This window comes from Chaetura pelagica, unplaced genomic scaffold (genome assembly GCF_000747805.2).
Source record: "Chaetura pelagica isolate M959 unplaced genomic scaffold, ChaPel_1.0 scaffold33, whole genome shotgun sequence".
Taxonomy (NCBI): Eukaryota; Metazoa; Chordata; class Aves; order Apodiformes; family Apodidae; genus Chaetura; species Chaetura pelagica.
In genome coordinates, this window is record NW_009952874.1 from 1,669,149 (window position 1) to 1,693,610 (window position 24,462).

At 37.8% G+C, this 24,462-nt stretch overlaps 1 protein-coding gene across 1 annotated transcript in view; it reads left to right on the forward strand.

Annotated features, from left to right (window-relative positions):
• GLS (glutaminase) overlaps positions 1-24,462 on the forward strand; it is a 91,383-nt gene that overhangs the window by 57,483 nt on the left and 9,438 nt on the right. The window contains exons 8-14 of the mRNA XM_009995256.1: positions 4,017-4,049; positions 4,320-4,378; positions 5,446-5,512; positions 6,048-6,098; positions 8,510-8,686; positions 9,815-9,946; positions 10,606-10,698. Coding sequence (XP_009993558.1) covers positions 4,017-4,049; positions 4,320-4,378; positions 5,446-5,512; positions 6,048-6,098; positions 8,510-8,686; positions 9,815-9,946; positions 10,606-10,698 — 612 coding nt within the window. The remainder of the gene's footprint in view (positions 1-4,016; positions 4,050-4,319; positions 4,379-5,445; positions 5,513-6,047; positions 6,099-8,509; positions 8,687-9,814; positions 9,947-10,605; positions 10,699-24,462) is intronic.

A 24,462-nucleotide genomic window follows, 5' to 3' on the forward strand; every position in this document is an offset into this window, starting at 1 on the left:
GAAAGAGTGGTACAAAAATCTGTCCAGCTGTGCAAAGGGTCTGTTTGCTCTTGGGCTGCTATTAATTAGGAAACATACACAGTTATGATATAATACTTGAGGAGTGGGAAAATGCATGATTTATTGGGTTTGTTCGACCATATAGTTAAAATAAACAGTAGAGATTTATCTTAATTGCTCTATGCTACCCACTCCAGTTCCCCTTCCTGATAGACTGATGTGTAGATGTATATACATACCACTTTAAAACATGTGTTGGTGTTGTGATCTACTCTGACAGATACTTGTCTTTATTTTGGTGAAGCTTCCAATCTTCCTGGGTTACTAATTTTCTTGTAGTAACTGATTTTAGATAGAGCATACTTTAATATTATTCTGCACGTGCTTTTTATTAAAACTCAAGTGTATTGGATGTTGTGTAACATAGAATATGTAGGAGTTATCCTTGAAATTACATGTTTATTTTGTAGTCATGTATGCATGTATTTTAATACCTGAAGGACACAGAAATAATTCTTACCTGTGTTTGAAATAACAATAACAGTGGTCTTAGTGGGTCATATGCTGTCTGTGACAGTGTGCTGTCAAGTATTTCAGAGCTGAAAATGGCATGCTAAGCAGTCAAGACACCAGTTCTCAGAGAACAATCCCAGTTTAACAAATAAAGTTATAACCTGTGTAAGTACAGAAAACTGAAATAAATATACTAAGTTAATGCAAAATGCACAAATGTAAAAAATGCTGTCTTACACTCTAATGATTTTTTTTTCCCCTGGATGTTTTCATCACAGTATAATGTTAGGTTATAAATTTGGCTTGAAAAAATTCCAGAAATTAATTTTAAACAATCTGCTGTTCTTAGATTATAAACTTCTGATGTTTTGATTAGCTTGTCTTAGATTCAAAATTGAAAAATGATTTTAACAAGAGACACATGGCAAGAGCTTATGTGGTCAAATAATATAAGCACTGAATGTAGATCAATGAAAAGTGGCTAGTATTAACGACTTTTCTAATAAATACTGCCTGATTTTGTTGCAAGCTCTGGTAAGTATCCATGGGTCTCTCCTGTGTCTGTGTAGACATGAAAACTGTGCAACTTCTTGTATTTTTTTTCTAGTAGAGATACAAATAATGAGAAGTATCTTGTTTAGATGAAAAAGGGGGAAGATCACTAAAACCTGACACAGTCAAAAAATTCAAATTTATGATCGACAGCCATAGTGTCCATTGTGGTTTTAAGTGTTTACAAGATGGTGTTGAGCTGTCTTACGCAAGTTTGAATTTTCTGCCTATCAAACTGCCTCAATCTTAACATTTTTCAATTTAATTTTGTATTCATTTAGAAGTGTTTTATTCATATGTATATACACACAAGCATGTGTACAGTAAGTGTGTATATGAACATATGTTCCAGTAAATGTTCTGTTTGTGGAGTTAGTGCATGGAACGTTTCCTTTGATGTCCTAGGCAGATGAATTGCATCTGCACTTACACAGAAGTGCTTTGAAAGCAACGCTGTCACGGTGCCCCTAACCTTGTCAGCTTACACAGTCCAGCTAAAAACAAGAAGCACTTGTGCAAGAAGTTTTCTTGTCTCTTATGTTTCTTTAGTGGAAAAGTTACTCAGTATCCTTCATGTTAGGTTTTTGTGTTTGCAATTAGATTTTAATTGTAGACTGTGCCTCTGTCTCTAGGTTTTTAGGAGAAGCAGCAATTCCTCTGTCAGCTCTTGGAAGGGGAAACGTATCTTGGGTTTTTTAGTTGTCACCTCGTGTATGGCAGTAAAGTTTTCTGTTTTAGTTACTTGTTATGTTAAATCCATACTGAGGGCTTGGTCATTTGCTTACTTAGGTAAATATTTTTGGTAGATGAGCATTTTAATGTCAGTAACCAGGCTTTTGTGTTTGATATCACATACCTATGCAAGTGTGTGGGACGTCAAGGACTAAGAATTAATCATCTGAGTTGGAATATGGAAGATTTTCTTCCCAAAATATGAGATAAGATGTAAACTTTAGAGAAACCTTTTTTATAAGAAGCTGATGTGGAAAATGTTTGCATTGAGTCTTTTGTCCACCAATTTTATATGCTGCTATTAAAGCCAAGCTTTTGTTGCAGGACTAGGAATTTTTTTTTTTAACTGGGAAAAAAAAACAACAACTGAAAAAGTGAAGTGTTATGTATATATTTTTTTGCAGAAAGCATGATCCTTTTCTCCCTCTTTCTTTTTTTAACAAAAGAACTTGTTTCAATTTATTATACATGTCTAACCATACAATTATCAATGCAGCATCCCATAACTAATGCTGACCCACTTTCCCAGAAAAAGATGTTCATTGTGCATTTGAAAGATTGAAAAGGTTTTTGTGGTTTAAATGTTGTTACATATTTTACAGCATTAGGATCTATGGAATATTTTGACAACTGCAACAGTTCAATGAAGTTGGTAATTTCTTCTTTTAATTATTTTTCATTGAACAGATTTGGAGTTAAATTTTTAAGACTTGTGTTCTGGTATATCATACAGGAACATTTTGATGAAATGTGTCATGAACTTTTTTATCTTATTACAAGTTAGCTAGAGTTTATTGCCTTAAGAGTGAGGTTGTTAGCCTTTAAACATAAGGTAACCACTGATGCATAATTCTGGCAAAGCAGTGTGGTGTTCCTTTCAGCCAGTGATCCTACGTGTATGACTGCACATCCTCTTGTAGATGAGCTGATGCATGGGCTTCAAAGATTATCTGCAACACCCTAATCCACATACAGAGTGGGAAATGAGACTGGCTTTACCCATTTCATTAAGTAAAATGCTGGTTGATACAAAGCTTTAGTTTTTTTCCACTTCCCTTCCCCATTCCAATACTAAACACAGTGCAAGAAGTGTCTTGATTTGTTTGAGATATGTTCAACAGAGTTTTGTTATCTAAATAGAGTGTCTTTAATACTAAAATTATTTATAAAGCTATCTTCTCCAGATACATTGTTTCCACTTGTGTATGTGATGCCATTTATTTATTTTTTTTAACTTCCTCACCAAATTCTACTTGGCTACTTCAAAAACCAAAAAATTCCCGGTAGGAGACAGTGTGCTGTTTTTTTTTACTTCCCACCCCTGTTTCAGTGTTTTGCTATAGGAATTTGTGAAAGGTTGCCTGTCAGAGACCTGTAAAGAATTAATACATCTTTAACTGGCAGCTACTAAATTTAAGAATGTTCTTAAATGGGGGAGGAAAAATATACACCCCAAAAATAATAGTTGTCTTCCTCCCCCCAAAACCAAACCAACCAACCCTAAGAAGTAAGTTTCACTAGCATCTTTGTTAAGTTGTGTTTAGATGTTTCCATACTTTGTTAGCACAATGATGTACTGTGATGTGAAATTCTGTTTTTCCAACTGTTAAATTCTTGATAGTTAGGACATTTAATAAGATCTTAATCAAATCAGATATTTTTTTTTTAATGAAATGCAATTATTTTCATAGTAAGGGGTAACACTTTATTTTAAGTCTTCAGTCTAAATTCTTAGTATGGACACTAGCCGTGGAAATATTTTAACTTCAGTAGCCTGAACTTTCCTATGCTCAGCTCTGTTGGTAATGTAAGAATACCTTTGGGTTACTAATGTATAAAAAGTTAATGTTTTCATTATGATTATCCTGATTGTAGTTACTTTTGTATTCTTTAATTGCTCCAGTTGCTATATAATGCTAAACTACTACACTATGCTAAACATAGAAGGTTGAATAGAGAGCACTTAAAATAAAGCATACCTTCTTCAGTTTAAATTAATTTCCAACATACTGCTGTTTGATAGTCTTAGAGAATTATTTAGTTTAAATGATAGTTAAAAGATTTATTTATCTAACACTTTAATTTTTTCATTAATTATTGTAGTACCTTAATTAGTCCCATACCTTAGTTATTTGCATTAAAAATCCTAATACTGTTAAGTGAACTAACTTCTTTCATATGTTAACAATATTTGTAAATTATTTTTTCTTTTCTTGCAGCAAGGAGCAAACAATGCAGAAAAATTTGACTACGTAAGTTCACATTACAACATTCCTTTTTAAACTAAATTCAGTGATAAAAGTCTTGATGGCAAAGGAATTGCAAGTGAAATGTTAGTAATTTCAAATGTTGTGTCTTTTTATCCGCGTTGGGCTGTTTAAACATTTAGTGATTTGGGTGGCATTTGTAAAATTGTGTTACAAGGTTTAGGGTAAGGCTGGAAATTCGTAAGTTACAACTTTTTTAATGTCTGAAAATGTTACTGTGGGTTTTTTTTTTTCCCTACTCTCTATCTCTAACAGGTGATGCAATTCATGAATAAAATGGCTGGTAATGAGTATGTTGGATTCAGTAATGCCACGTGAGTATTTTTTATTTACTTAAGTAGGGTGGAAAATGCCTCAGCTGTTGGTTGACATACAGAGCTTGTGGCAGAGTTTAGTTATTTACACTGAAACCATCATTTCATACCTAATACTAGAGGGTGTCTTTGGCTTAAAATTGACAAGAACTAAAGTTGTGCATGTCTCTGTCATGGGTGTGGCTGAATCTCACACAGAAGTGTTGTTTACCTATTTGAAATGTCATTATTCTGTCGTAGTGCTCTGTTGGTGCTATGGCAGTGAGAGCTGTAAGTGCAACTCTTCTTTTCCTGGAATTGGTGTTAAAATTTAAGCTCTGCATAGTCATGGCTGTGTATCAAATGTTCAGAAATGGTCCTTTATACACCTGGGACTCTGCTTTTTTACTCTGCGTATTTAAAATATTTTTTAAGACTCTTCCCCCCCATTAACTCGATAGCATTCTAAAAATCTTGAGAGCTTTTTGAGGCAGCACTGGCAAAATCATAAAGGTTCCACATAGCAGAGTTGCTTGCAGGTTGCTAGTTGGCATGTGTATGCAGAGAAACAGAAAGAGATAACTAGCATTTTTCCAGAGCTTTGTTAGTGTAAAGGTGTTAACCATGGAAGGAACCAGACAGGCAAGAATTATCTGTCCTTGTATCCATACAGATTCCTCCTTTAGGTTTCAACCTGAACTTAACCATCATGATAAACTGTGCAGCTTTCAGCCTCAGATTTCTCTCTAGGGTGGTCTGTGTTGTAAGGGAATTACCCCTTCACTACAGCCCACTGAGAGATGTTTCCTTTCACTGTGGCCTTTTTAGAAATGTTTCTAAGAGCAGGATCTTGCACTACTTGAGTAGTTTATTTGGATGGATCTTGAGTGTATTTGGATGTCAAAGCTCATTTGCTCCAACTGAGTGTAGTGTGGCAAGTAATTCCTGTCCATTTAGTAGAATGTGTGTGCTTGGAAGCAAGGTATCCTTTACATGCAGGTTTATTGAATTACATTACACATCCTGCAATTTTGGTGTTTGTTGAAAATTTGACGTTGTCCCGTCTTTAAATTTATTTGTATTTTAAGGTTCCAGTCTGAAAGAGAGAGTGGAGATAGAAACTTCGCAATCGGCTACTACTTGAAAGAAAAAAAGGTTAATATCTTCTGTTCTTTGTATTTTGGAGGCTGTGTGGTGGGTTGTTTTTTTTAATATTCTGTAGAGACTTCTATTTAATGTACGGTGTTGGCATAAATTACTTAATACTGTTTAGGTTTTCATACTGTTACTCAAAATTCTTTAATTTAGAAGTATGTAATTCTCATAGAAAACCTAGAATTTTTTTTCTGCATCATAGCCATGATAATTTGTTTTATTTGTCATAAAATGCATTATTTCTGCTATACAGATGTCTTTCTATGCACCTAGATGCATTTCACAGTTTGCTGATTTAAAGATGTTGAAGGCTGTGCTGAAAAATATTTTAATATCTAGTCTATTGATCTCAGTGCACTGAGCTATGTTGAAATCAGACATAATTTATTACATTTAAAGAAATACTTAATTTTAAATCTGCCTTATACTTAATATGTTGACAAGAATATAGCTTAATTTATGTCTCTCTAAAGGGGATATTTATTTTAAAATAGTCTAATTTTACCTAAACAGTCTCTCTGTTTTTCTTCCCCAGTGCTTTCCTGAAGGCACAGATATGGTTGCTATACTAGACTTCTATTTTCAGGTAACTAATTTTAAAATTGAGATTCATTAAAGACTTAGAATTACTATTATAAGCAGGAGAAACTGGTTCCTTCATATATATGAAGGCTTTAGTGGCTTGTAGTTAAACTTGCCAGCTTCTGTTAAACTCTGTTTGGAAATGAACTATGTGCATTTGGTACCAACTTTGCTTTTGTTTAGGTGATGTGCTGAGGTGTCTCTGTTGCTAATGCAAACTGGCAATAGCCTTTAAAACACTAGTAGTTAAAAGCTTAAAACATCTTGTATTACTTTAGTGAGTCTGACAAAACATTTCTGCTTCTTTGGGTGCTGCTCTTTATTGTACCACCTGTAAGTAAAATAGTACATAGTGTTAAACTCTGTATGTAACTAAAATAGTATGTGCATGCTCTATTGTAAACGTAAGGGTGGTGTTATAAGTGAAACAGTATGGATATCTCCTCGTTTTTGTTTAATTCAATGCTTATGAGTAAAATAAAGAATCTAGTCATATGTCACCTCCCCTCCCCCCCCCCCCCCCTTTTTTTTTTTTTTCACTTTTAGCAAGTTTCTCAAAATGAGAACTTGGCAAGTGTGAGGTATTTCCTCAGAACGAGTTCCCTAAAGTGAAAGCATTCACAACTCACTCAGCCCTGCTGCATGCAGTTCTCAAGAGGCAGTTCAGGTTCTTAATGATTTTGTCTGCCTGGAATGGTTTAAAATACCTCCAGAATTTATTTCTCAAAATGAATCTGGTTTTGTTTCATGAGGCTTGCTGTTGCTTATGCAAATTATAAACAGCTTTTTTTTAAATTCAAATTTTATCTTATTTTTTTGAATTGAGATGAACCTGCTCTAATCTTTATAAATTGAATTACTATTTCTGAAGTAAGGTATACGTGATTAGCTGTAGTTGAGCTCTTGTTGGGTTGGAAGCTAGGTGCAATCTAATAGTGTACTCTGAACTTCTGTTATTACAGAACAAAACTGATTATTTGAATGTACTGTTTAAACATACATTTTAAATGCTTTTATTCCACTGCTTCATACCTGATATGCTTCTGAGTGCAAAGTTCACAGGTTAAGAAACATCCAAAACTTAACTTTTCTGACGTATTTTAGTTTGGCCCCATTTTTGTGCTGTGTGATCTCTTAATGTCGTGATTCCATGTCATTCTTTTAGTTCCCTTTGCAAATATCTCGTTTCCACTGCATACTTAGAAAAAAGGTCACTCATCCATGAGTGGCAATTCTGTTTTCTTCTTACTGTCTCTATTTCAATTGTACTGAAAAGGCTAGTTTTTTCTTTTCTTTGCATTTTCTGTAATGCTCCTCCCTTGTGTAACTGGGAACTTTAGGAACAGGAATAAACTTATTTTCCTATTATCTCTGTAAAGTGAGGATGGGTTATTCTCATTTTAGAGACTCGAGGTACAAAATGCAGGTGCTTAAACTGAGAAGCTAGAAACACTTGTTTTCAAAGTAGGTGATATTATGTAATACTTCATATGTTTAAAACACAGTTGCCATTTTAGATGCGTCTCTGACAGTCTCTTGATTTGCAACTCCAGTTGATTGGACTAGGATGTATTGAGTTTGGCACCCGGAAAATAAGAATTCCAGGTAGTAACTACTCATGCAAACTTGGCTTAGGTAACTTCATGAAGTATCATGTAATGACTGTTTGGCAAAAACCAAGAGTACAAGCACTAGTTTGTTTACTTTTCAGAGTAGCATTTCAGGTTGAAACCAGCTTATCTTTTGGTTTCTGCAGAAAAGAGGCAGCATCAGGTGATGGCATCACATCACATTTCCTGATGTGTCACCAAAGTATGTATAGTCTGTACTGAAGCAGGGATCCTGGGAGAAATTGTTGTGTGGTCATATCATTAATATATCAAAAGTATACCTGAGAGAAAGGTGAAATAAGGCTGCATCAGCAGGAAGGTATGGCATTAAAACTTGCATGTGCTAGAGCCTGCAGCTTTGAAATGTACTTTTAATAGATTGTGTGTTCTTTTAAGGCTTAAAAAAAGCCACACAAAAAAAACTCAAATTGAAAAAACAACCAGAATGACAGTCATTCTGTGGCTTTGCCACTGAAACAGATGCAAAATGCTGAGGTTGTTTTCCAGATCTCTTCCTCTCAAAGGACCTAATGGGGGGTGGGGGGAGGAATCAAGCAGAGACACTATCCAATGTAACATACTGTCCCAAACTATTAAGAGGGCTTGCAAACACTATTGCTGGGATCTTTATAGTAGGAAGATACAGACCATATTAATTGATGCTACTAGTGCCACCTGTAACAAATCTTATGCTACAGGTTTTTATGAGTTTTGTTTCTGTAGGGATATATTGTTGGTCCTGCTATAGTTGGCCTTCTTGTGCTACAAGTATCATTGTTTACAATCTCAATTTCTTTTTCATAAGCTCTGCTCAATAGAAGTAACGTGTGAATCAGCAAGTGTGATGGCAGCGACGCTGGCTAACGGGGGCTTTTGCCCAATCACTGGGGAAAAAGTACTGAGCCCTGAAGCAGTCCGGAATACCTTGAGTTTAATGCATTCCTGTGGCATGTATGACTTCTCAGGGCAGTTTGCTTTTCATGTAAGTAGTTTTCAGTTACTAACTGTCAGTGACCAGGAAGATGAATCTGTGCTATTATTCTCCGAATTCCAGAGCTTCCTTGCTTGCTTCTGGGGTAGAGGAGCGGGTGTTACATTAATTGTTTTGAAGTGGAATGCACCATATGAGGAAATCTCATCTAGCGTACACCTCTTAGTACATCATACCTTAGAGTACTTAGTATTCACTGCTATGTCATGTTTGGGAAACCTTTTCACATTAAACATAAGTTCTGTCCCTTAAGAAAGGCTGTTTATGAGAGAAATAGGTGATGGATGCAGGTCTAACTGGAAACAGCATAAGTGAAGATATCCTGCTATATGTTAGGGAAGCACAGCAGAAAGCCTTTGCAGACAATTGCTTTTCCTTCATCAACTCAGGCTGTTTCATTCATTGCCTTGAGATGTTATAAAAGTGGCTGTTATACAGTGTAGGTACCATGCTTCTGTTTTCCAGCACTGTGTTTCTTATACGTAAGCATTTTAAGATTTACTGCGTCTTACTTGTGGTTTTTAGTAGCATTTTGTTTTGAGTGTTTTTAGTTTTTCCGTGTTGCACACATGTAAAGTTGATGATGATGATTTGTGTGACCTAAAAGTTACTGCTTACAGAGCTATGGGGATGTGTAACATGTTAGTTCCTGTTGGAAAAAAAGCAATACTTTTATCCAGATTGTAAATAAGTAGGTTATTATATTACTTTTTTCTTAGTTTTTTTGGTTTTGCCTTTTCCAGTCAAGGTGTTTTTTAGGTATTTGGCTTTGTACTACTGCCTTGTTGTAAACTATTCGTGACAGGTAGACTTAGGTACTACTGCTTAGTCATAATTGCTTTTCTATAATTGATCTAAATTTATCTTTTTCACTCTGTGACTGACTCTCTGTTTTACTGAGAGCAAATAACTTGATGATCACATGCCTGAGACTGCCATGAATTCTGCGTCTGGTTATTGTCTGTCTAAAAAGAGTAATAATGCTTTCCCAACTTAAAATGCTTTCCAGATCTACAGTTTATAAATGTTGCATAGTAATATCCATTAAAATGCTGATGCATTGTGTTACAATAGTAAAGAATGTTTGCAGAGAACAGTGATTATCTGACTATTCTATAGGTTGGTCTTCCTGCTAAATCTGGAGTTGCTGGTGGGATTCTTCTGGTTGTTCCTAATGTCATGGGCTTGATGTGCTGGTCACCTCCTTTGGACAAGATGGGCAACAGTGTTAAAGGAATTCACTTCTGTCATGTAAGTGGCATTACCTTTCTTATTTGTTTGTTGTTTTTTGTTTGTTTTGCTTTTGCAGTTGATATTTACTGAGCTCCCATTACTATAGCTGAGATCTAAATGAATTAAAGTGATTTGTGACTCTTCCATACATACTAATTTTCATTTGATCCAAGGGTGAAAGTCCAACAAGATACATTTGCATTTCAATAATAAATAACACTTTAATTCAGTGAGCATTATGAAAATATGATGCCAGAAACACTGGAGAAATCTACTGTGGAAAAGCTTTGAAAAGGAGCACTTTATGAAGTAATGAAAGAGCTGGTCTCTTGTACACTGTGTTAGAAGCTGTAGTGCTATTTTTAGACTCCTTTTTCTCTCCAGTCAGTGTAAACAATTTTCAAAACATGGGAAATACAACTCATAATAAAAGAAAAATGTTCTAACAAAGTATTTTTGTTCTGATGTATTTTTAAAACTGCTTTTTGAAAACAATCTGACCTAAAACGTCTTCATAGACCAGCCCCAGTTGCTGGGCAAGCTCTTCCCTAGCTTCATCTTCTCCTTTTGGAAGAGTTGTGTAGGTATGATGTAAAACATAAGTGGTAGTAATGTTATCTCACATACATTTTACTGTCATGTGCAAATTGTAATATGCCTTCACTAACTATTTGCAGGATCTGGTTTCTTTGTGCAATTTCCATAACTACGATAATTTGAGGCACTTTGCAAAAAAGCTTGATCCTCGCAGAGAAGGTGGTGATCAGCGGGTAAGTTGATGTGTGTGTTTAGTGAGTATTCCTTGTAGCCATCAGAAGAAATACTGAAAGTTCCTCTCCAAATGCAAAACTGCTCGATGACATGTATTGCATCAAAGCTTTCAGATAAACTAGCTAGTTTACATAACTAGTGGACACTTACCTGGGTGGACCACGCTATCACAGGGTTTGTGTAGTAGAATTTCATGTTAGATTTGAACTCCTTTTCGTGCAGTTCATCTCCCTTGCTAGAGTAAGTATGTGGTTTCTGAGAGAAGTTTCAAAGAGTTTTACTGTACTGGGTTGCCTTTAATGAAGTTTTGACCAGCTGGTAGGTTTAGCCTTTCTGTGCTGCAGTTCATGAGGTGTATGTTTAGCATTTTTTCACAGTGATATGTCTGAGACAACCTGACTTGCTGTGAGCTGCACAGGCATTGAATACAGGTGACAGAATGCTGTAGGCAAGTGCCTGTTACTAAGCAAGCAGACCAAGCAGTCTCTGGGAATGAACTGAATCCACTCCAGCTAAAGAAAAGTGTGAGGTTCCTTGAGATAATAAAAAGCTTTTTGCCTTTATTACTGTTGATGTTTTTACTAAGCCCTGAAGGTTTCAGTAAGAGAAGTTGCAGTAGAATGATTTTTCAAGTGCTTCTATTTGCATGTATACATCTAGAAAAGACCCAGTTTGGAATTTGAATTTTTCCTAATTGGAAAAGAGAAAATAACAGTTTATGTGAACAGGTGAAAAACATGAGTTCTGTTAGCATTGACTGCAAGTATGGATTTTTTTCCTTCCAATACACTAATAAATAATGTATGTTGCTTGAACAACTAGCATTCCTTTGGACCAATGGACTATGAGAATCTCCAGCAAGAACTTGCTTTAAAAGAAACAGTATGGAAAAAAGTGTCACCCGAGTCAAACGAGGACATCTCCAGAACCATAGTGTATAGAATGGAAGGTCGGGGAGAGCAAAACTAAACAAATGGGTTCTAGCTTCATTAAATTCTGCATTTTAAAAACCCTCAAGCATCTCTAGATTTGACTTTGATTTGAATATTGTTTGCCTGGTGTTTCATTTATATATACATTTTGTGTAAATTCTGTATGTTATACCAAAAAGACTGTCAAAGTTCAAGGTGGGGGAAGAAAAGCACATGCAAACAACAAAAACCAAACCTGTTAACTGACTTTTTCTAGTTACTTAAAGCACGTTTACAAAAAAAAAGGGGGGGAGGGGATCGGAATGTTTTCAAAGATATACCACTTTTGTGTATATCTGTTTATTTTTGTTTATATCTGAGAATTTTAACTAAATTAACGTCTAAGCAAGGTGTTACAGTATGTCCTCTGATCAGGGTCAGCATGTAAAGATAGATGAATTTTAATGAAATGTAAAGTAAAATAGTGTCAGCAAATTACAGCCAATTCATCAATCTCTAAATAGTTGTATATTAAGTGAAGATAGGTTGTGAGTCATGTTATTACTGTATCCTCTCTTTTTTTTAATATGAGCTTTCAAATTGCTTTGAACAGAAATGCATCCTCTGGACATGCTAGTGAAGATTGTATATATAAAATCTTAAAATCGGAGCTTTAATAATTATTAATGCTAACACATACATTAAAAGAGCAAAAATGGCTGGAGAGAACTGGGGGAAAGAGAGGAGGAAACCTGCCTGTTTGCAAGTTAACTAATGCAGGAGAAAGATTTCTTGCCAAACTATTTTGAGTGTCTTGCTAGCTGCTTGTGCTGCCAGCTGGTAGTTATGACTCAGAAGTCTGTCTTACTAATTATGCTTGCTCCACCCTAGAGAGGAATGTGAGGAATCTTGGGTTGAGAGGGGTAACCAACTGAGAGTAGTGAGCAGAAAATATATTCAGAGCACAGCATGTATGTAGGTCTTATTAAAATTGTTTACAGTTAACTGGTAGTGTGCATGCATGGCCATACTTAAAATCAGAGGTTTTCTTTAAGTACACATGAGCAAATTTTTAAAAATATATAATTAATTTCTATGTTTTACAATGATGGTGAGTTTGTAGCTCTGACAGCTTGCTAAGAAACAGGACTTTCTTGCTTCTACAGGTTACCACATCTGTTCATCTGTATAATTGGATAATTCTGAGTATCTTGAATAGAGTGTATCCTGAAGGGGTTTCATGTAAGCTTCAAATAGGGTCAGAAAGCGCAGACTTGCTAAAGTCTTGGCACTTGTAGTTATCAGATTCTTAGTGATGCTAAAATTCTTAGACAGTTATTATCAGTTTTTATAGTTTTCCCCTTTAAAAGCTTGCAGATAATTTGATCTGTCCCACTCCCTGTACACATCATGCAGAATCCTGTTGAAAACTTGTCCAAGTAACAATATATGGTAATAGCTGGTTCTGTATTTTAAGAGACAATGACAGATGATTCCTTTGAAAGGGTCCACCCCTTCTCCTCACCCTTTCCCCTAGTCCTTCTATCTAAAACTCATTCATATGTGAGTTTTGCATGAGGGGAGAGTTAGGCTTGTCCTGCCTCTTTTTGTCCAATCTGGAGGTAAAATATGTAAAAGATAATAAAGCAAAGCTGATGTTCTCTGAGAAAGCAAGCTGTTCTTAATTGCTCCGTTTAGGTACTTAGTTCTGCATAAACATTTGAGATAAGCTCTGACTAAACCCTGAATAATCTTCATCTGGTAGTGTATTGTTAAAGGATGGGCTTCCTGTCTTTGAAGCCTAGGATTAAGATGTTCAAGCAAAATAATACAGAACATAAATTTTCAGTGAATTTTAAGTCCTACTAGGATGAAGATTTAGGTTTCTGGTGCATGTCAGTAATCAGTCATTATTTGCTGGTCTTTTATGATCTTGCCACTGATGATAAGGTCAGGTTTGTCAGTTATTATCTTGGAAAGAGTAAAGTAAAAGCAAAGTCTTCAGTTGTAAATATCTCTCCTGATTGAGGACTTTGCAGTAAACTAGTAGGTACAGAGATATAACTAGTATTGAGATCCTGCAGAACTACACATCTTTACCTGAAGTACCCTCAGTTGCAAGAGGGAACATAAAGTGTCTGGGCTCCTGATGAAATTTACTTACAGCAATGACTTTGCTGGGTAAATTGCTGACATAATTAAGAAAGAAAAATGTGTGATGCAGGATTTTCCTGGTCTAATTTTACACAACTTATTTTCTGATTTTAAGTACTACTTGAAGCTAATTTTAAAAAACATGACTGGAGATGGAGAAATTGTTCCATCTGGGTTTCAACTCAAAAATAAGACACTTTTATTTTTATTTTTCAGTTACGTGCAAAAATTATGGTAGAGGCAAGTCCTACATGGGAAATATAAAATTAAGGCAACTATTAGATCTTTAATATGCATAACAAGAATACTTGGGGTACAGCTTACACAGTCTTTACTTTAGATACTTATATTACAGTTCTGTAATACATGCTTTTGAAGCCTGTCTTGGAATTTAAGCCAGACTCTAGTTAGGAAGGGTCAGGAGGAGACTCCGTTGGACCAATTATTTTGTAACATGCCTACACTCAGTTTCTCTTGCTCTGGCCTGTTGTGTCTGCAGATGGCTGGTGTCCATGGCAGGTACCAAATAGCTGGGCCACAGCTAGTCCTGCCCTGACCACCTGCCCCTGCCTGCACAGCCTTTGGTGAGCGGGTGGGAAGGAGCGCTGTGCTAGGGCTGGGCACTGGGTGTCTGGAGTCTGCAATGGTTTTGGTCTTCACCTGTGCTACCAGTAATAGCAATTCTTGATATTCAAGCATTTTAGCTGTTTGTTTGTTTTTCTTTGTCAGCATCATTAACATTTCATTAGAAATGTAAGTGCTTTTAAAAATTTTATTTTAGCATTTGTGTTGTACTTTTTTGGCTCAGTTGTTAAGTTACCCTGTCTCGTTTTCCATTTTTCATTTGCATTGTATGTTATTTATGTATCTTGATTTCCAGCATGCTTATTTTTGTATTGTTTAATAAATTTATTTTAAGCTGATTTTTTTATTGTATTTTTTTTCTCTCAATGGAGAACAGATTTGTCTAAACATGTTTTTGAGGCTGAAGTGAGACAGTGAGCACTTTATTCTAAACAAGATAAAGTTCTGGAAAAGTAGGTGGAATAAGAAAATTTAGTTAAACCAGTCATTGAAAACCCTCCTAAGACTCCTTTAACATTTTGTACAGTAATCTAATTATTTTTTCTCTTTGAACTGTTATCTTTGAAAGTTGAAAGCAGAAATCAAGTAGCAAAACTTTCTCACTATGACTTTTCTAATCAAAATGTCATGGTGCAGTAGGATATTAATGTCACTGTTGATTTGTGTGGTTTTGAAAATACTAATAAGGTCACTTGAAAAATGTGTGGTTAATGGTGCCAGTGCCAGGGTAGTAACTGTTGATTCTGATCATGGTGAAGTGAAAAATGCAGCTTGTAGTAAATCACACTTAGCAAGGAATGTGTCCAAAACCCACATCCTCGTAGTAGCAGCAGCAGGGTCTGAACAACAGCTGGTTGAATCTGGGTTCCTGGCAAAGCACTTGCCCTTTTGATACAGGCTTGTTTTTTTCCTGTGAAAATTCATTTAAGATACTAAATAGTAGATGTATTTATAACATGATGATTCCGAGGCAAGGTTTTGTCACATGCCCATACTGAGGATGGCTGTAATTAGTAATTAAGTTTCTCTGTAAAATTATTTTTAAACTGCAGTTAGTTACAGCGGTTTTAAAATTACCTGTATGTTCATTGTACATAAGTTATCACTTATCGGAAGAAAAGTCTGTGACTCTTAAAGTCACAAAGAAAAATAAAGGTAGAAAAGCAGTAGATAGAGAGAAGTACAGCTGTTTTACTGTTGATTTATTTTGGCTCTTACATCTTGGTTTTCGTTGTTTGTGTCAAAAGGCTGATGGGTGGGTAGATGAATAAAAAGGCAATGGAATCAGAAGGGGGGGGGGGAACAGATGGTGTTTTTTCATTGTTCTTATTTATCTTGGTCTTGATATGACATACATGTCATTGATGCACAGTAGTTAGCTGTGAGCAAAGTAGTTAATTATGAGCTTCACAGTATATATGTGTGTTTTAGTATCTTAAACATTGTTTGTAGACTTTTAGTATTTTATTTAATAATTTTGTTTCAATATTTCTGTAGTTTCCTGGTGGGAGTTCAGATCAGTTACTCCAGTGAAAGAACAACAGACTTTTTTCAGTGGAGTTCTTGTTGGGATGACTAAATACACCTAATAATTTCTCTTCAGTGCAGTCTCTTTGGGGAATTTGTCACAAATGTCTATAGTAGTTTCAGGGGTGGCACGAGGCTTTAAATCAGGCAGCAATCTAACTAAAGCATAATTATTTCTTTAATCATGCTAATGTCTTGTCTGTTCCACATTTCTTGTCCTGTCTATAAAATGCATGATTAGTGTGCATAAAAACACATGGGTTCTACACAGCCCGTTTTCTGTTGGGAACATCTTCATCAACGACCTGGATAAGGGTATAGAATGTACCCTCAGCAAGTTTGCTGATGACACTAAGCTGGGAGGAGTGGCTGACACACCAGAAGGCTGTGCTGCCATTCAGAGAGACACAGACAGGCTGGAGAGTTGGGCGGGGAGAAACATGATGAAATTCAACAAGGGGAAGTGTAGAGTTTTGCATTTGGGGAAGAACAACATGATGTCCCAGTATAGGTTGGGGGCTGACCTGCTGGAGAGTAGTGTAGGTGAAAGAGACCTGGGGGTCCTGGTGGACAGGAGGATGACCATGAGCCAGCAATGTGCCCTTGTGGCCAAGAAGGCCAATGGCATTCTGGGGTGCATTAGAAAGGGTGTGGTTAGTCAGTCGAGAGAGGTTCTCCTCCCCCTCTATTCTGCATTGGTGAGGCCGCATCTGGAGTATTGTGTCCAGTTCTGGGCCCCTCAGTTCAAGAAGGACAGGGAACTGCTCGAAAGAGTCCAGCGCAGAGCTACAAAGATGATTAAGGGAGTGGAACATCTCCCTTATGAGGAAAGGCTGAGGGAGCTGGCTCTCTTTAGCTTGGAGAAAAGGAGACTGAGGGGTGACCTCGTCAATGTTTACAAATATGTAAGGGGTGAGTGTCAGGGAGATGGAGTTAGGCTTTTCTCAGTGATGACCAGTGATAGGACAAGGGGTAATGGGTGCAAATTGGAGCATAGGAGGTTCAAGGTGAATATCTGAAAACATTTTTTTACTGTAAGAGTGACAGAGCCCTGGGACAGGCTGCCCAGGGAGGTTGTGGAGTCTCCCTCACTGGAGACATTCAAAACCCACCTGGATGGGTTCCTGTGTGATGTACTCTAGGTGACCCTGCTCTGGCAGGGGGGTTGGACTAGATGATCTTTCGAGGTCCCTTCCAACCCCTAGGATTCTATGATTCTATAAATTTATGTCTTGGCATCTTGAATAGCTTGTTGCAGTCTAAATTACTAGTAACTACCTAATTTGAATCAAATGTGCGTTACAATTTACCATTTGCTTCCTCTAGACAATATTGTGTGTGAAGTAGAAATGTCCTGTTTCCTTTTGCTTTTCCTGCAAGTAGAAGTTAATTTTGTTACTGGCTTCTGATACTGCTTTATGCAGACTTCAGAACATCACTGGAACATGTAGCATTGCAAGACTTGAGTGGCACAGCTCTCTAGATAGTTCAGGTACTTCTGAAAATGCACATGCATTTCTGCTGTGTGTAGCAGGCCTTATGTCAGGGATACACCTGCAGCTGGAGTTGTAACTCGAAGGGCCCTACAACAGCATTTAGGCTGGCAGGAGGGAGGTGGTGGCAAGTTGGAGTTTCTTGAATCGGTTGAGCAGAGTTTAATTTAGGTCATGAGGCTGATGTGGATGCATGGTCTGTGATAAGGGTGCTAGACTTAACTGGAAGGTTGATGACGAAACAGGGTTGAAGAAAGGACAAGGGGAAAAGGAAAGAGCTTTGGAGTGCTGTTCTACCCTTAGAAGCGTTCCAGCCCACTGTACTTGGATGTGTCTCACTTGTGCAGTGGGCACGTGGGGCACGGATCTGTGGGCAGGTGATGCTTCCGGCTTCAGCTGGTGCTCTGCTCTGGGCACGTAGCTCGTGGCTTCTGTGGTGTCATCTGCATAATTTCCTGACACCAGGTATGCTTGCAGAAAACAAAAACTGTCTTCTGCAGATCCCATGTTTCCAAATTTCCTCTGACATCTTTATCTGATCAGCTACAGGAGCTTTTCCCAGTTTGAGTAGGACTGTTATTTTGTAAACTGGGGGTAGTTGGCAGTGCTTCTCTTGCTGAGACATCAGCCAAAGCTAATTTAATGAACTTGGAATAAAGGCTGACTTCTCCCTGCCCCATCCCCATATTTGCACTTTCTTTAACCTGTTTGGCATCGTGATTTTTCAGTGAAATTGCTTGAAATTTATTCTCATCTTTACACTGTTGTGTACTCTGGAAATTCAATGTAATTGTTTTGATAATACAGTCAAGAGATATGTTACTTTCTTTGGAAGGTTCTTTCATAGCTGGGTGCTGGTTTTAGGTAGGATTTTCACTTGATTTGCTAAACAGCTGCTATACGGAATTTGAAGTATTCTTGTGCACACTGCAAGTTTGGAATTTATCTTTCTACTGTATCTTTCCTTAGATCAATTTTACTTAGCTTTGTATGAAGTGTAGGAGATACTAGTGACTGTAAACAGCCTAACAAGAAAACCTTGAGGTCATAGGGCTTGAAGGGATTTCTGAAAATCATTTATTCCAGCCTTTGCTCAAAGCAGGATCTAACATCAGTTAGACCATGTTGCTCCGGGGCTTTGCTAGTAAAGTGTTGAAAACCTCCAATGATGGGGTTACTGTGTGTGCTTTACCACTTCCATCGTGAGGAGTTTTTTTCTGACCTCCAGTTGCAATTTTCCCTTTCTGCAGCTTGTGATGGTGACTCCTGTCTTTTCACTGTGAATGGTGGTCTGACCATCCTGTGGAAATCTGGCCTTTAGAGGATCCTACGAAGTTAAAAATGGTGTGTGGTCACCAAAAACTAACATTTTCATCTCCTGCTGTATTTTCCATTTGGATCTAAATGTTTTCTTTTCATTGTCTCATTGAAAAGAAAGTGATTTAAGGATTTAAAAATCTTATATGCCTTTTGTTTTCTAATCAAGGGTAACAGGCTAAATGCAGGCATGAAGGTCTGTTATTTGGTGAGGGACAGCATGTTACTGTTAGGACCCCTTGTGATCAAAGAGCTTATCAAAACAATGAATTGAGAACACAAGTGGAGTGATAGGAAGAGCTAATGTTGCTTGCTTCCTGTTGATGTCATTCAGTGGTTCAGCTTTTTCCTTGAGGCAGGAATTACTAATTAAAAATACATATTTTTTTTTTGACTGGTAGATCTGGTTTTGGTTATGTGTGTAGCTTTGGCTTTCTGTATGGTGGGAGCATTTCTGCTTCTTTTAACAGACTTGTCTTTTAAACTTCTCCAACTTGTGATTGTTTCAAGACAACGAATTAAAATGTAATCTCTGTCTGAGATTAAACTTCTGATCGAACATTATATAAAAAAAATCCAACAAAACCACTGATGCCATTGCAGGAGAAGATTAAGAACTATGATTGAGGACATGGAGAAGCAGCCTAAAACATCTGAGTACATTTCTGCCCCATATACCAAAGGCTGGTGGGGAATAATATGACTGTTTCCAGGATATGGAGAAAAAAAAGGAGACAGAAATTCTGTTTAATCTAATAAATATTTCTGTTGCAACAAAAGCAGGTACTGAAAAAGTTAAAAGAAGGTTTCTTGAGACTTGTTCCTAAGAGTTTAGAAACAATCCTCTCAGCAAGAGTGGAGTGCAAATTGCTGCTAAGATTTCTTATTTTATACTTTCATCCTGTAGGGTATAATCAGTCTCTTGCTCGTAAAGTTTCAGTAAATATCTTTTGAGAACATCCTCCTTTATTCTGGGAGGAGCCTATTCCAGCTCCCAGTCCTCTAGATAAGAGTAAACTGTTGTCCATAGATTGCGAGGTACCTAAAGCCCGGAAAGTGGGAGCATTACTTAGTTGTGGGGATATTAGTCATAATCAATGGGTCCTTAAAAAGGCAGACGTTCTTTTGTCCCCTCTGCTTAATACAGCTGGTGTCCCTAAAGCACCCGTCAGCATTCTGCTTTATTTGTGGAGCTGTCATTGATCCCAGTCCTTTGGTGCCAAATCTTGCAGTGTTAGTAATGTCTGTATCCACTACTTCAAAGGCTCTCGGGTTTTTTCCTGCATCCAGAGTCAACTGGTCAGTGTTCATTCCCTTTGTTAAGAGTTCTGTATGTGTTCTGTATGCTGTTTGTTGCAGAAGACCTTACAGGGGTTAGCCTATAGAAGGACTGAATAGAACTACCAAAGTCTTTATCATGATAACCCTCAGATTCCTGTAATAGTTTTCAACTAAAATTATTATTTCACTGTTTTGGAGCTTCCATACTGACAAAACAGTATTTAATTGCTGGTAAAAAGTGCTGAAAAAACTCTGACAGCAGAGTAAGTTAAAGCCTTTCAGAGACTTAACATTTTTTTTCCCCCATGTAACTTTGATGCTTGGAACATAGCAGCAGGATTCAAGTATTTCTGTGCAAAATACTTAAGGCAAATGTGTACCACCTAAAAGTGAAAATTTGTCTAGCCTTCATTTTCTGACTTCCAGGGTGAAAGTCTTCATGCCTTTCATATTTCACTTGGTATCTACTAACTTATTTTGTCATCAGGACAGGAGCCAGGTCGGATTTTTCAGTTGTTTCCTCTTGTTAAATCACAGTTTTCTGAACTCTCTGATTCTCTGCAGTTATTCTAACTTGGTTTTACTTATTAGATCTTCAAAAATTTTCCTTGTTAGCCTGATTTAAAAGCTTATGAATGTCCGTGAAGATTCATTTTGTATTTTAAAATATGTTGAATCAGTCAACTTATGTCTTAGTGAAAGATGATTAGATTTCTACTTCCTATTTTGGGAGTTTTGTGATTCTACCAGACTTGTCTGTCCAAGCATGCCTGTGCATGGGGAAGGAAGCTCTCTAGTCACTGTATCATCATCTAAGCCCTGGTGAAGCTTCAGCATTAGTCACTAAAGGCCTTCTGTGTTGACAAATTTTGGATCACCTATGCATTGTTCAGAGGTATCTATGACAGACCCATGTTGGCTGTGTTCTTAACATTGACCTGTTCTTAATGTTCCTTACCATAGTAGTGTACAAGGGAATCTTGAGGCCTATTTGCAGGAATTTTCTTCCAACTAGAGAAGCTTCTGTTCCTGGGGTCTTGTTCTCTAGTACTGATGGAGTTGATGACTCTGGATCTTGAGTTCTGACTTGTGTGTTCTTTTTTCTGTGTGCCCCTTGCACCAGTTCATCTTTAGTGTTTTTTTTTCCTGCTAGAAGGGGAAAGACACACCAGTTGTGCACTGCTCCTCCCACAGCTTTTCCCACCACCATGCTGAGTACTGCCTGTCCCTAGAGATGGTGCAGAAAGATAGAGGCTGTCCCATCCGTGCGCCCCGGATGTTTCTCTGCTGCTATGTACTGTCTTCTAGATAGAAATGAGTTTGGAGGCCCTGGTTGGAGGGAAGAGGCTTGTATGCAGGGATTCAACTAAACTTCTCTTTGTGTAACCAACTCTACGTCTTGAGCTCAAGCTCTGGAGTTGGTATTGGTGAAGGATTGATTCCTCTGCTTCCTTTGGGGGAGGCAGTGGTGGGAGTGTGGGAGTGGAGAAACATGGCTGGCTCACCCTGTGGCATTCACACATCTCAGGAATGGAATAGATGGGCATGGTTTTTCTAAAAGGATCTCACTTACTGAAGGTAAGTAGATGTTTCACTTAATCAAGTAAGCATTTGTTTAATTATTTAACTCTTAATTAAATACTCTTATCTGTAATATAAGCAGAATCAGTTTACTAATACTTTAGAATTCATTATTAACCGGAAGAATGTAAATGCAATAATATCTGAGCATGCACTGGGTGAAATGGTTGTGGAACTGAGCTCAGTCTTGTCTGTGACCTTTGCTTTTTCTCCGTATTAGTTAATAGATTTGGGGTTTTTTTTTATTCCTTGGAAGAGCTTCCTCCTCCTGCCTGTTACTATTTAAGATGAGTGAGCCTTTTCACAGTAGAGAGGTGGTGTTTTAAGGAATACCACTGAGGCAGACTCAGAGTAGGAGACTGAACTGTGTGTGCACTTGATGATCATCTTAAGAGCAAGAGGCTGGTGTTGAAAGAGGTGAATTTTGGTTTAGTCTCTTTCATAGCTCCAAATGTAAATGGAAAAAACTGTGACCTTCTGCTCCCAAATACTGCTTCTGGTCTCCCAGTTAGGTTGTATTTTATGCAAGATATTATGGTAATAGAGCAGAAATAATGGACAAAAAGTTTGAACAAACCCTCAAGCTTGCATTTTTTTTTCTGCTGCACTGATGTGTTTGTTAACGTCACTTCCCCCTCTGCTCCTCCTCGCTGTCCAGAGCTCCACCTGGTGCAGAGAGGAGGGGCAGCAGCCTTCCTGGTCAGACCTTGGTGTTCTCACACACTTGCTGCCAGGGAACTGGGCAGACCTTCCTTCCCCAAAGCCCACCTGGTTGCCCTTAACAGCTGCTGCCATCCCAGTCAGTAGTTAGATCCTTAATGTAAAGGTCAAAAAACCTTTTAACTTAAAAAAGTTACCCAACACATTAATATCAATTTAAATCAAGTTTTAAGTTAATGATAAAGCAGTAATATTACCTAAAATTACATGTTCCTATGTAGTCTGCTCAACCCTCCAGATGCAGTCTGGTTACAGAGCACTGGAGCAGGTCTTTGTTGCAGTCATAGAAGCAATTAATGCATCTAAGTAATTCCAGACTGAAAGCTGCTAATACTGTATTGCTGTCTCATGCAGCCAACGGGGAACAGTTTCAGGCTGCAGGAGGGTAGATTTGGTTTAGACATTAGGAAGAAACTTCCCTGTGGTGAGACACTGGCGGAGGTTGCCCAAGGAAGATATGAATGCCCCATTCCCAGAAACATTCAAAGCTAGGTTGGATGGGGCTTTGAGCAAACTGATCTAGTGGAACGTGTCCCTGCCTGAAGCAAGGAGGTTGGAACTAGGTGAGCTTTAAGGTCTTTTCCCATCCAACCCAAACCATTCTGTGAGAAGCTCCTCTGTGATCCTTGGTAAATAACTAGCTGGCTTGCCTGAGGTTTGTGCAGCTGTAGCAGTATGGTAAGTTTAAAGATGCATTGGATGTGTGTATGTAAATATACAGCGTCTTATGTGGCTGCAGTTCTGGAGATAATTCATGGGAGAAGCAGCTTTCAGTATGTGCATTAACAGTGTTAGAACATGACTGCTAAAATCTGTAAGGCAGTTACTGAGGAATAAAAGTTTTGGAGCAGCAGCACAAGGTGAATAACTTCCTCGCAAGCAGCGTTTCGAGTTAGTTGCACTCCAAAACTGAACTCCTTGGCAGTGGCTTTGAAAGTCACTGTTGCAGCTTTGGCTCCAAAAATGAATGCTGTACCCGTAGATGATAAAACTAATGGAGCCTGGGGTTCATAAACCCTCTGAGCTGCAGAGAGGAGCTTGCACCATCTAGAGGAAAAGCAGTGATAGTTTGTGCACTAGGAAGTGGGCTGGAGAGAAAAAAGTTAAGTCTGGTTTCCTGTGTTAGTTTCAAAACATGAAAAAGTAAATATTTGCAGACTGCAGTGTTATTTTTGCACTTTCTTCAAATTGCATGAAGAAACAAGGATCAGCAGTGCAGAAAATAGGCTAAAGACCTGGGGGGAAAAGTCCCATAGAGCAATGACAGCTTTAGGGAGCCTTGTTTATATTGACAGATATTTCTGTATGTCATCCATGTGTATAACTGTGTATTAAATTATTCACCTGTCATCTATTTATGGTGCAATGGGAACAAAGAGTTTTCACAAGGAATTTCAACTTGATACATTTTTGTGAGCCTTGTGTTAATTTAAGGTCTGTTGGGCAAGAGACTCTGTTAGAGGCAGCTGCTATTTGGTTGCTGTGGAGGTAGCTGGGGTTGTGCATCACTCTTAATAGAGCCAGAAGACTTCTTTTTGCATATTTCAGAACGTTCTTTAGAGAATTTGTCTTTTCTTATGTAACTGATAGGGTTTTTTTGGTAGAACAAAGGTATGTTGTGGCTTGATCCAGAGACTGTTTGAAGTGCCTTCATGGACTGTCCCTCCCTAGAAATGCTCAGGGGCAGAACATCCCCAGGCAAGCTCTGAGATGGCTTCAGAGCAGGCCTTCAGCTGGGTGGCCCCTCAGCTGGGCTTGAAAGCAGGTGAATAAAACACAGCACTGAAGCTGGGGTGCTGTGTCCCAGGAAGCCCCTGGCAGTGGGTGAGCAGGGACATGGGCATCCCTGCTGTGAAACAGAGGGAATACTGAGCTGAGGTTGGAGGTGAGATGTGCTACACGTGCATGTCTGCAGCACTGGCACTGTGGGCTTTCCTGAAAGCTTTAGGAAACTTCAGAGGAAGGACAGAGGAACACTTCAGTGCTTTTGACAAACCTGTTTTGTTTCGAGTGGGTGTCCTGGTTTGAGCCAGAATTGTCGAACTGGAGTCAAATGGTGACAGTGGGTAAGTGTTTATTGTTCAGCCTTAGTTTTTACTTTTAAATGTTTTTCGTAGGCTAAGGCAATAACTTTTAACTTATTTCAGAAGCTCAGTTGAAAAGGTATTTTGTTTTGTTTGAGATTTCTTTCCCT